The sequence below is a fragment of the Cyprinodon variegatus genome, unplaced genomic scaffold (genome assembly GCF_000732505.1).
Source record: "Cyprinodon variegatus isolate N-32 unplaced genomic scaffold, C_variegatus-1.0 Scaffold944, whole genome shotgun sequence".
Lineage (NCBI taxonomy): Eukaryota > Metazoa > Chordata > Actinopteri > Cyprinodontiformes > Cyprinodontidae > Cyprinodon > Cyprinodon variegatus.
This window is the reverse complement of record NW_015151397.1, coordinates 158,085-171,252: the sequence shown is the minus strand read 5'-3', so window position 1 is coordinate 171,252 and position 13,168 is coordinate 158,085. Positions and strand designations below refer to the sequence as shown.

At 36.8% G+C, this 13,168-nt stretch overlaps 1 protein-coding gene across 2 annotated transcripts in view; it reads left to right on the top strand.

Annotated features, from left to right (window-relative positions):
- Nucleotides 1–13,168, top strand: part of LOC107100196 (MICOS complex subunit Mic19-like) — a 99,810-nt gene that overhangs the window by 81,325 nt on the left and 5,317 nt on the right. For both annotated transcript variants that reach the window (XM_015398602.1, XM_015398601.1), the window contains one exon: nucleotides 7,874–8,009. In XM_015398602.1, the coding sequence (XP_015254088.1) occupies nucleotides 7,874–8,009 (136 nt within the window). The remainder of the gene's footprint in view (nucleotides 1–7,873; nucleotides 8,010–13,168) is intronic.

Here is a 13,168-nt window from a genome sequence, read left to right as displayed (position 1 = left end):
TCCTTGCAGGGGTTCACTTAGGTCTGCTTTTTAAAAGCAGCACGAGTTAAACGTCCTTCATTTTTCTCGTTAACTGGATCATTTGTATTTATTTACTCGTCTTATTATTGACGCCTGCCTTAACTAGAGGGAACAAAAATTGCTTTTAAGGGGGAACCAGCAGCCTCCCCTTAACCCTGTTAACCCCAGAAAGGACCGAAATGATGATAAATAGACAATGTGGCGACTGGGAACACAATCACTGGTGCCTGAGCGTAATCCATGCCATCAATAGAGCTGCATTTGTTGCTTCTGTCTCTGATTGGGGTTTGACAGATGGACGGAGTTACACATGATTTATTATGTGAGATGTGATCAAATTGAACCAAAACATTGTTTTCTCCTACTCCTTTTTTAGTATTTGTTCAGCTACATTAAACAAGATGTTTCTGTCACAATAGGAAAACCTTTATAAATTTATGTTCTTCAAGAATTGGTTTTAAACTTTACTGCAAAATTATCCCATCTTAAAGATCAGACTAGACACATTATGTATTCATTTGAAATAACGGGTAATTTCAAAATTCTGTATAAGGATCATGTGAAGGGATTTTTTTTTCCTAATAACTTCCAACACAGAAGTTTTTCACATGCCGTTTGGTTCACTTGAAACTCGAAATCTCAGTCCTTTATCAAGAAAGGTCCTGGTTAAAAAATGTCGATTGCTCACCTTACCAAGATCTCACTGTCATTGCTGTGTCTAATTAGTTCTGCTTAATACTTCAGGGCAAACACTGAAGAACAGCCACATTTCTCTATACCTCAGATTGATTAATTTTTTTTTTTCCTCCAGCCAGTCCCACTGGATCTTAAGAAAGATTATTCAATCCAAGAATTCCATACTCAGCATATGTATACACTCTCCTTACTGTGTATCGGCTCAATCAAAGGCATCTGATGTTTTCTGCTCAGTTTCCACTTTTTTATAGCTATATTTTCTTGTTAGGTTTTGATTTGTTAATATAACATATAGTTGCTCCAAAAATCACTCCCTCTTCATTACTTTATTCCAAGTAAGTTGAGTTTGTCTATTTAAGTTCTGTCCTTTCTGTTTTTATTGACTTTTATTCCTTTTCCCTATACTTGTTGGAGGCATTTGAAAACTTCTTCCAAAACATTTGTATCTGGATCAAGAATAAAATCTTGGGACAAGTTTTCTGAAGATTGATTAGAAAAGTGTTTGGTGACTGTTGGTGGTGCATTAGAAAATCTTGATAGCCGTCATATGCTCACAGAACTTTTCTGAGGTATACTGAGGTAACCCTGCTAGTCCAGCCTTAGGAAACCATAAACGTGTTTAAAAATTGTGTTCGTCTATTTCTAAGAGATCAGGTTTTTTTTGAAAAAGGTCATGAAGATCCTTAAAGAACTGAAATGAGTTCAGCCAATGGAATAACCATCAGAACTCCTTCACTCTACTCTTATAGTCCTTTAACTTTTCCCTCAAAACTTTAGGAATTGATAAAATAAAGTTTTTAATTCCTAATTATAATTTCAATATTAGGCTGCACAGTAGGACAGTGGGTAACACTTCTGCCTTGCAGCAAGAAGGTTCCAGGTGCGATTCCCCGGCACAGACTTTTTCTTCGAGTCAACATGTTCTCCCTGTGCATGTGCGGGTTCTCTCTGGGTAATCCGGCTTCCTCTCACAGTCTTACAACATGACTTTTAGGTTAATTGGCTTCTCTAAATTGACCTTAGGTGTGAGTGTGTGTGTGAATGGTTTGTTGTCCTATTTGTCTCTACGTTGCCCTGCGATAGACTGGCGACCTGTCCAGGGTGTACCCCGCCTCTTACCCATTGACAGCTGGAGATAGGCACCAGCACCCCTCGCGACACAGCTGGAATAACCGTGACAGAAAATGGATGGAATGGATCATTTTAATATTACATCATTCACAGCATACGGTCAAATACTAAAAATACCACTTACCCATTGTCAGTTTGGTTGTTGTATACCAGTCTCCCAACTATACTGTCAGGTTCCCTGATACAAATCTAACACAAAGTTAATAGGACTGAAGCCAGTTGACCTTACTGCTAGAGAGAAGATTGCATTTTAGTGGTCAAACCATTACTTTATTGGTTTAAAAGTTTTCTTGACATTTTCTATATAGAATTATCTTGGACTATATTTGATGGTTCACACCAAAGAACAATGTCTGTAAAGTCGAATCTCTTGTAATGTGTACACTGTTAGCCTAGCTAGGGCTCTGGAACCGGTTGACATAAAGGATGAAGTGACAAAGGGGAGAAGTTTGATTATCAAAAATAATTTCAGTTTATTTAATCAATAATTTACGTTAAAAATAGAAAAAAAACATATTAAACATAAAAAAACATATCCACTATGCCTCTGTGCTTTTAAACTCAAGGCAATCTGAATGATAAAATGAACTACAGATGCACCATTCAGACTTTGCCAGTGGTGCTTAGTCTTTTGTCAAATATTGTTCAATTGTTCATTATTTCACATGTCTTGCTACGTTTAGTCCAGGAGACTCTTTATTGCTGTCTACCACTAAAGTGGAAGGCATCTTTTGTTTTAGCCATTTGTCAAGAGTTGCAACCTTTTGACTCACCATGTGTTTAGAGCTGCGATGTACCTGAGATTATGACAAATGGCCGGCCTGTTCGCACTCTTGTCTCATACCATCAAACCCTGCTCTATCATTAACAGAGATCTATGAATGTCATTTTAGAGTCTGATGTCAGAGCAGATGTGAGTCATGGTCGATATACCTTGGTTTGAAAAATATATTAGTGCCATTCTTTGAATAGTCTGTTGGTTAAACGTGTCCAGGTTGTAAGGAAATTCAGACATAAATCTTAAGACATGAGACGGCATGTGCTCAACATGTTCTTTAAACACTGCAGACTTAGACATAAACCTATTAGAATATATTCCCTGCAAGGAAATATGCTGACTTGTACAGCAGAAGGCTTTAAAAAAGGACCCTATTAAATGATAAAGGGACACCTTGAGGATGGAGGAATGTGTTGAGAAAGCATGAACAGGTGATCTGTTATTCTTTATTGCATGTAAAGTGGAACCCCTTCAGGGTTATCTATGGTTTATGTCTCTCACTCTGATTTCTCTGCTCTTTCCCAAATTAACTTTACAAAAAAAAAATAAAAATACAAAGATACAGAGATTTTTTAATGTATTTTTATGGTATCATTTTCTTCCTAAATAAACATCCTTATTGGGTTTGTTAAACATTTTCTTTCCGGAATTTGTAAACCAGCTGTTTCTGTTTCGTTATAATCCCATTTTGTCCCTATTGTCACTACCCACTATCATGGTTAATTCTTCTGACTTCCTCTTTTCTTTGTGATTTATGACATGTTGCTTAGAAGCAATAATATGGATGTCTAAACCAACCTCAGCCTCTCTTTTCTGTCTTCCATCAATAGATCAGGGAGACTGGGATTTTGTGTGTTTGTGTCATCGCATGTGTGTATTGGGGGTTGGGTTGTATGAGGAGTTGTTATGGAGACCTTTACTGCTACTGATGGCAATAAGTCGAAACCCCTATATGACTGTTTAGATTTACTGTCTAGGGGGTAAAGAGGCAAAGATTACACATTTAAACTCGCACAGTGCAAATATTACACTGTATATGTTCACTGTATTTATTTTGAATTCTGTGGCTATGTGCAGTTTTATCAAGAATGCCATGAATCTCTTTATGTTTTGACACAAGGTACTGAAAATGTGAATAAAGATTGGGCTAAATCAGGTGATGGAAATATATTGCCGCTACCAGCGTTAAGGACCAAAATGGCATGGGAACAACTTCAGAGGACTGTAGTTATGAGGACCAGCGTTACATCTCTGCTACAGGGTCCGGTCACTTCAGACTATCAGCTGTAGAGAAGTTGGCTTTAACCCCAAAAGTAACATTTAAATTAACATTTACAAGCTAGTTAAAAGTCGAAGACCAGTAGGTAATACAGCTAGCAGGATGAACTGAACTTTTTCGGTTCAGTACCCTTACAGGCAAAGGATAAACAAATCTGACATAAATGGAAGAAAAAAATATATATTTTTACTCTTATTTTATGTAATGATTAGAAAACTTTGAAGCTAAGCTGCTTTAAAAATCCAGGAGGCTTTTTGCACAAAATTGTTCTTAAGCATTAACACATCAACCGCATGATATTATACAATCAAAAGAGGTGGAAAGCAGAAGATGCCTCAAGCCCACACTTCTCATATATTTCAGTTACACCATAAAAACATAATTTAATAAACATTTTCATTTTGCTAACCTGATATGGTGTCCTTACCCATACATGCCTGGCAGCTTAGGTAATATAGGGACTGAATTACTCTTAATTGTTTTGTAATATTCTTAAAGAAATTTAAACATCCCCTGAGTGGCAGAAGCTGCAATGCAACAGCATTTAATGACACTCTTGCCTTAAAAAAGCTTAAACAGTACGATTACCCTAAAAAGAAAACTCAGGTATTTGTTTTTCCAGATGGTTTTAAATGGAAATAAAATGCAATATGTGGAATATTCAAAGAAATATAAAATAGAGGATGTGCTTTATTGTGATTTCAGTGTGTCTGCTCTGCTCTGTCTGTGCTTGGCTCCATTCTGCTTGGTAAAACCACAGCAGTCACATAGAAAATGACATGAGAGCTTTTAATGTAAAAATGAGGGGGAGGAAGGGGGGGTTATAGTCACTTTGCGCCGGCTGTGTGCGGTTGGCGGAGGGAATTTAATGTTAATCTTAATGACGGATGATCGAGTATGCAGCATCGTACCATAGTGTGTGTGACAGTGTTATTGTCTCTGTGATTAACTCAGCCACGTTTGCAACCCCTTCCCCTGAGAGAGAGAACCAGAGATTAAGCATAAATAGAAGTACTTCTGTTTAGTTTTTCATCAAGAAATGCTCTTCATTTCAGTCCACTCTCTTTTCCTCTATCTGCCTATTCCCCTCTCTCTCTCTTCAGGGCCATTACTGGTGATAAACACGGCGGTTTGTATCAGCAGGATGCACCTGGCATTAACGGGAATGCTTAAGAAAGTAATTAGTGTGCTTATGTGGCTCCTCTCTTCCCTGTAGATGCCCATAGGCGGTGTAATAAATGAGCGCCAGGATCCATAGGAATAGGATGGCAGCAATTGCTGGCAGTGCTGTTGTCATCGTTCAGCCCCCCTGACGCAGAGCGATGGTCTTGTCATGCGTTCTGGCAAACGTCTAAATCTCGCTTTGATAGATCCACAAATGCAAAACCTTTTCAACTCCCAGCAGCATAATGTCCCTGGCTGCACTGCAAGAGCCAAATGTTAGATGTTATTTAAGTTATAGAGCCGCTCCTGGAGAAAACTCAAGGAAATAGTCATATGTTTTAGGAAACATGCTTACTCCCCTTTTCTTCCTGCAGGAAGATTGAGAAGATGGATGCCACATTTACAGCTATAAGCTAAAGATAAAGGAATATGGCCTGAAGTAGATTGCTTACCTTAGATCAAAGATTGGAAAATAAGAAAGCTGAAATCCAAATGGCTGCAATAACCTAGACTACTTTTAAAACTGGTCTGAAAAAATAAACTGACTGTTAAGGCCAAAATACCTAAAATAGCTCATATCTGATTTCTGTGGAAGATTTTAAGACGTGCCTCTGAAATGAGCGTCCAAGGGAAATACACTATATAGATTTTTTTGCAACTCTTCAAGCAATTAAGGCTATGTGGGGATGGCGCATATGTACACATCTTCATTGCAACGGCTTCCTGCTGCATTGCACCCTGGGTAATGACCCATGCAACCAATCCCACACTTTGGATCCACCAGGGGGGTAATTTCTCTCTCCAGGATGCAAATCAAACATCTGATTCTGACTACGGGGGCTTGGCTTCATCGCCCAATATTCCTTTGAGATGTCCAGAGTTGCTGGCAGGCAAAATCCCTTTGCCTTTCACACCCATCCGAGGTGCGCCTAGTGAGGCAGATGCTGTGTCCTGAGCACTCATGTGAGCAAAACGATGACACTGCTATTAGCATAATGGGCCAAGAGGCATCTGCATGCGTAGTCATTATGGATTTTTATGGGGTGTGTGAACAGAAAGACAAAAGCAGTTATGCTGTGCAAGACTCCAGTGCAAGTGCGATATCCTGCTGCTTGAATTGGTTTAAACTTCCCACTCCTGAATATATTTCATCCAAAAGTCCCATGTAAATACACTGAGTGTTAGTTTATCTACTTTACAGGGGAAAAAAATGGTTTGCACCCACTTTTAAGCATTTTCCTACTTTACAACCTCAAGCTTCTCTACATTTCACTGGACTGAACTTTATAAAGTTGGGCCAAATGTGAAGGATTAAAGGAAAAGGATGGATGGTTATCAAACCACAAAAGAAAATAATATTTTGATTTTTTACAGATTTTTTTTGCTCTGAAATCCCAAAGATCATGCTATTGAGTAAGGCTGGGCAATTATTAAATAACAATATGTATCAATCGATAGACGTATATCGATAATAGAAAAAAAGGTTAAAAAAAATAAAAAGTTTAATAGAATAACCATTTTCCTTTCTTATGCATTTTAGCCATGTAGGTTAATATTACAGTCATTACATCATCTTAACCAATCACAAACGCAGACCCAGGTACCCTCTGTCACTAAGCTCCGCCCCCTTCAAAGAGTTCAGAGAGCACATGTTCTATAACTTCTAGAAGTGCAAACCTAAGGGGCATTTGAAACTATAAAGCAGCAACAGTCAGTTCTACTACCTACTGACTAAAGGATCCAAAACATTTTTTAGTGGAAAATTAGTTTAAAACCGTTTGTCCTTTTATACACTTCTTCACCTACCCTCACTTTAAAAAGAAATGAAATTAATTCAGGTTTGTTGTTGCAACTTGACCAAATGTGAAAGAAAATGCACATAAATAAATTTGCAAAGCACTGTATCATTTATAATACCATCCATTATATTCAAGCAGCTTAATTAGTAGCAGATGATACCTTAAGGAAAGGCTCACGCATGCTAATATGAACTGATGTGTTGCCTGCAGTATCAACAGACATATTACCATTAAACAGCTGTTATATACGCACCATGAGATGGGGGTTTGTATGAAAAGCAGTAGAGCTGCATAGCTCTCAAATAGACATCCCAAGTGGTTGGTTTCTCCAAATAAGCTATCAGTTATTTGTCATCAGGTTTTTTAAAGATATTTATGGGTAAGATGAGACTACTTTACCAGAAGGGTATACTTTGTGTGCAATAATTAGAGTCTCATCATTATCCTCATTACCTCCTCACATTTAAGACCATGTGCAGATTAGAAAGTGTTGCTCAGATGTAATACATATGTGCAATACACAGTCACCAGATGTATCTCAGTTTTTGTGGAATAAAGCCATTTTCTTGGAACACCCTTGGCCTCTCTGGCAATATGTGGTGGTGCAAACAGCAGGCTGTGGACCTTTGACCTTACTTGCAGAAAACAGTGTTGCAGGTTCTTGCCTCGGGTCTTTCACCTGGATAGTAATAATGAAAAAGACACACAAACACAAACCTACTGCAGACTGCAATGTAGTTCAGTGAACTCAAACCACCTAAGCTGTGATGAAACTGACAATTTAATATCCAAATCAATATGTCTTCATTCCACATTTATGGCCCATCTTTAATTGACAACCCTTTGCATACCATTTATCTTGCTTTTTCTTTAAAGTCCATTTGCATCTTGCGCTATTCAGCCTTTTCTTTTATTGATTTGTCACTCCCCTCTACCCTCCTCTAACCAATCTCTTATGACTGTTCTCAGCCTTCACACTCTTTGTTTTTCCTTTTCGCCCTACAGGAGGTATGAAGTGAATCCAGTATGTGGAGACCTCCAGGGCCAGATCCTGGGTTGCTACAAAGACAACGTTGGAAAAACCCTAAATTGCTCCAACATAGCAGCTCTTTACCTGCAGTGTGTTAACGATGCCAAACAGGTGTGTATTTTCTATAGTAAGCTGTTTGTTTGCAGCATTTCTCATTCTGATCCTTATTGAATGAGTTTACATATTTTCTATGACTGATATTTGGCTACCGTTATATCTTAAAGGTAATAGCTCCAAACTTTTCATCAAAGCAATTAAAAAAATAATGAATTCACAGAATGTCTAAACTGGTGCAAAATCAAAGTACTGATTTCACTAAAAAACATGTATGCTATATAAATGATTGTTTTATAAATTCCACACATATAAGTGTTTATTTCTGGCTTTGGTCCTATTGTCGATACAAAATTATTCTGCACCATTTTTTAACTTTGCAAAAATACAGGTATTCAACATGAGGTAAATGCTGTCAATTTAACTTAAATATTCTGAAGCTCGTTAAGATAACCTTGTTTTCTCTTTCGAAAGCATGTGCATGCACCTTGATGGAACGGTAACATGTAAGTTGTGTTATTATTTTAGTCTGATAGTGCAGATTTCTGTTTAGTCTATGTGAATTGCAAAATATGTCTTAGCTGCATTGTTTGTCACAGCCCTAGCTGTCAAATTATAGATACAGTAGGGCGTTCTGTCCAAAATTGTCAGTTGATCTATATTAATTCATACCTTTTAACCCTTTTTTCTTGCCTTTTTCATATTTCCACCACATTAAACAACATGAAAGGAAAATCACACATGCTTTTTAAGGTGTTGCATATTTAAAATTGTTTTCCGCCTCCCTTAGTCAATACTTTGTAGAACCATCTTACACTGCAATTATAGCTGCACGTCTTTGGGGAGTATTTTTACTTTGTATGTTTAGAAAGGGAATTTTTTTCGGTTGAGCTCCCTTAAATTAGAGATAAGTTTTAAACGGCAGTCATTAATAATTCCAACAGATTATCAGTTGGTTTGAGATCTTAACTGTGTCTGGATCATTCAAACAAAAGGATATTACTGTTTCATTGTTTAAAGGCTGTTGTCCTCTATCCTCATCTGTCTTTTGAAGCCTTAAATACATTTGCTTTCAGGTAATACGTAAAGCAACACTTTGTAACTTTTAGCCACTAGAGATCCTCAATCTGTAACTTCCAGATTTAGCGCCCCCCAAAGGCCACTGGCAACACTGCACTGTTACAAAGTGCTATGGTCTCCCTCCGTGTTTTGGAATCTGATAGCAGACCACTTTGGACCAGCAGATAAAAAAAGTCATGGAATTACTTGTAAAGACAAGACCACATTCAGCCCTCTAGATTAAATCCTACATCATAGAACCCAAAGATATGTCTGATCAGGTAAGTGGCATATCTGCTTTGCTGCCTAACAGCAACTTTTAGCTTAGTCCATAAAAAGAAAATTAAAAACAATCCACTGAACTTTGTTTCCAAGTTTGAAGATATTTCGCTTCCATTCCAGGAAGCTTTTCAATTCAAAATATCGGAAATAGTGTTGAGTTCGAGGTTTTTTATACAGTAGCCCAACAAGGCCTTGTCTTTGTCTTGAAAACATGCAAATTACAACAGAGGAAGGGGTCCATCCTTTTGGAATGGGGGTCGTTTGGCTTCTTTTGTTAGACTGCAATACCCCATACCCATCTAAGTGTCTGAAGGGTCATCGTTAAAGAGGATTGTTGGCCTTGCTGAATAGACAAGGTCTTCCAATCTCCTGTATACTTTTAGCTTAGTTAGAGCTCATGCTTAAGGGCACAGACATATAAAAGTAGACGCCTCGTTGGGCGCAGGTTCGCACGTCAATGTTACCGCCATATTGTATGTGGCAGAAAGTAGTTGCCAAGGTGCTTGGCTCCAGGTACTTAGAGATTCACTTCCATACAGAAAGCCCACATTCTTATCTTTAGCTATCACAGTATACATGTCATATTAAATAATACTACTTATACTTCAGCAATAGTATCAAGGTGTTACTTTATTGTATGTCTTGTAACATGTCCGTTGGTTGTACTGTTCTTTTTACATCTCTTTGCAGGTGATGAAGCAGACTGAAGATGTTTTATCGTTATCTCCCTTTTATCTCCTCTTTCTTTCATCTTTTCTCCTTTTTTTCTCTTTTTCCTTTCCTGTTCTATTTAAATTGCAGTGTCCATATAATCTAATAATACTCCCTATTATACTTCATGCAGGGAGTAATACTCCCTGCATGAAGTATAATAAAGCTATTTCTATGCATAAATCAAGCGGAACAGTATGGCGATAGCTGTACTGCTCCACTTGTGAAAGTAAAATCTGCTCTTTTTGAAATCCAATTATTCTTATTGTCACATTGCCAGACAGGACACTGTTAAAAGAGTAGTTGCCAAACTGGACGTACTAAAGCTGCAGAGTGGCTAAACTAGGAAAAACCTTAAAATTCTATTTCAAGGTTTTTAGCTGCATACATTACAAATGACTATTTTTAGATATAGATGTGCATATATAGATTTATATAGATTTTTTAGTATTATATAGATTTTTTTTTAAGTATTATAAATAAATAGTTGTGTGATTATATAAAACTATATGTATGAGAATTAAGGGGGATCATTTCAAGAATAGCCACAGTTAGCAGAACTGTTTCAGTCCTGGAGTAATAGGGGCAGGATAGATTACTTTAATTATTTTTATATTTTACAGGAATAAGGTCAGGAGAATGAAGCCAAAGGGATACAAAAATAAACCTGAAATATTACGAAAATAAAAATATTACGAATATACAGAATATTCTGAGATTAAAGTCCCTCTGATACTGTTTAAGTGTCTTAGTCTAACAGCAGTTTTGCCACATCCAACATGGCTGATGCTCTAACTCATTCGCAGCATATGCAGACCTCTTCCAATGAGGGCGTCTACATATATATAATGTGTGTGGTTAAGGTGAGCTCAGATTACTGTAAAACAGCACCATGGGTCACATGACCTCTGTAATGACGAATCCGATCCTCTTACGTTACCTAGTAAATTTTTTTTTAGAAGAGTATCCATTAAAGAGCCTTTATACAAGTGCCAAGTGCAAAATATTGACATGATCATTTGATGTATCTCAAATACCTCTAATACTTGCGTTAAAACTTACACAATGTTTTTTTTAATAGTTTAATTTTCTATCAATGTTTTTTTCTGATTAGTCAACCATTCATGAATAATATGATATCATCACTTTGTGATTTAGAAAAGACGCTAATGACATTTGTAAAATGTTTTAACTCACCTTGTCCTCCTCTTGACACTCTCCTTTTACATCTAAAAAAAAAAAAANTGAGAGGCTGGTTTGGTGAAAAATTTGTGCGTTTAGGCCAGGGTTCGTCTTCGTGTGGACGGGGCCTTAGTTTAGTTAGATCTTGCTTAAGAGCACAGACATATAAAAGTAGACGCCTCGTTGGGTGCAGGTCCACACGTCGACGTTACCGTCATATTGTATGTGGCAGAAAGTAGTTGCCAAGGTGCTTGGCTCCAGGTACTTAGAGATTCACTTACATACAGAAAGCCCACATTCTTATCTTCAGCTATCACAGTATACATGTCAGATTAAATAATACTACTTATACTTCAGCGATAGTATCAAGGTGTTACTTTATTGTATGTCTTGTAACATGTCCGTTGGTTGTACTGTTCTTTTTTACATTTCTTTGCAGGTGATGAAGCAGACTGAAGATGTTTTATCGTTACCTCCCTTTTATCTCCTCTTTCTTTCATCTTTTCTCCTTTTTTTCTCTTTTTCCTTTCCTGTTCTACTTAATTTGCAGTGTCCATATAACCTGTAATACTCCCTGTATGAATTATAATAAAGCAATTTCTATGCATAAATCAAGCGGAACAGTATGGCGATAGCTGTACTGCTCCACTTGTGAAAGTAAAATCTGCTCTTTTTGACATCCAATTATTCTTATTGTCACATTGCCAGACAGGACACTGTTAAAAAAAGTAGTTGCCAAACTGGACGTACTAAAGCTGCAGAGTGGCTAAACTAGGAAAGACCTTAAAATTCTATTTCAAGGTTTTTAGCTGCATACATTACAAATGACTATTTTTAGATATAGATGTGCATATATAGATTTATATAGATTTTTTAGTATTATATAGATTTTTTTTTAAGTATTATAAATAAATAGTTGTGTGATTATATAAAACTATATGTATGAGAATTAAGGGGGAGCATTTCCAGAATAGCCACAGTTTGCGGAACTGTTTCAGTCCTGGAGTAATAGGGGCAGGATAGATTACTTTAATTATTTTTATATTTTACAGGAATAAGGTCAGGAGAATGAAGCCAAAGGGATACAAAAATAAACCTGAAATATTACGAAAATAAAAATATTACGAATATACAGAATATTCTGAGATTAAAGTCCCTCTGATACTGTTTAAGTGTCTTAGTCTAACAGCAGTTTTGCCACATCCAACATGGCTGATGCTCTAACTCATTCGCAGCATATGCAGACCTCTTCCAATGAGGGCGTCTACATATATATAATGTGTGTGGTTAAGGTGAGCTCAGATTACTGTAAAGCAGCACTATGGGTCACATGACCTCTGTAATGACGAATCCGATCCTCTTACGTTACCTAGTAAATTTTTTTTTAGAAGAGTATCCATTAAAGAGCCTTTATACAAGTGCCAAGTGCAAAATATTGACATGATCATTTGATGTATCTCAAATACCTCTAATACTTGCGTTAAAACTTACACAATGTTTTTTTTAATAGTTTAATTTTCTATCAATGTTTTTTTCTGATTAGTCAACCATTCATGAATAATATGATATCATCACTTTGTGATTTAGAAAAGACGCTAATGACATTTGTAAAATGTTTTAACTCACCTTGTCCTCCTCTTGACACTCTCCTTTTACATCTAAAAAAAAAAAAAAAAAGTAAAAAAAAACAAAACAATTTGTTATTTAACTATTTTTTCCAAGCGCTGTGGTGCCACATCCATGGGGTTTATGGGATTTCTTGTGGTTTTCTTTCAACAATGGCTTCCATATTGCCACTGTTCCAGAAAGGCCAATTAAAAGAGTAGTTAAAAGAGTAAAGATGGTAAAAAAAAATTCCAGATCTTTACCAGACAGATTCGGCTTTATGTGCCACTTTGTGTCAGAAGAAATCCAAGAAAAAACATTGAACTCTGTTGTGTCGTGACTAAAGGTGGTAGAAATTGATACTTAAAACTAATACA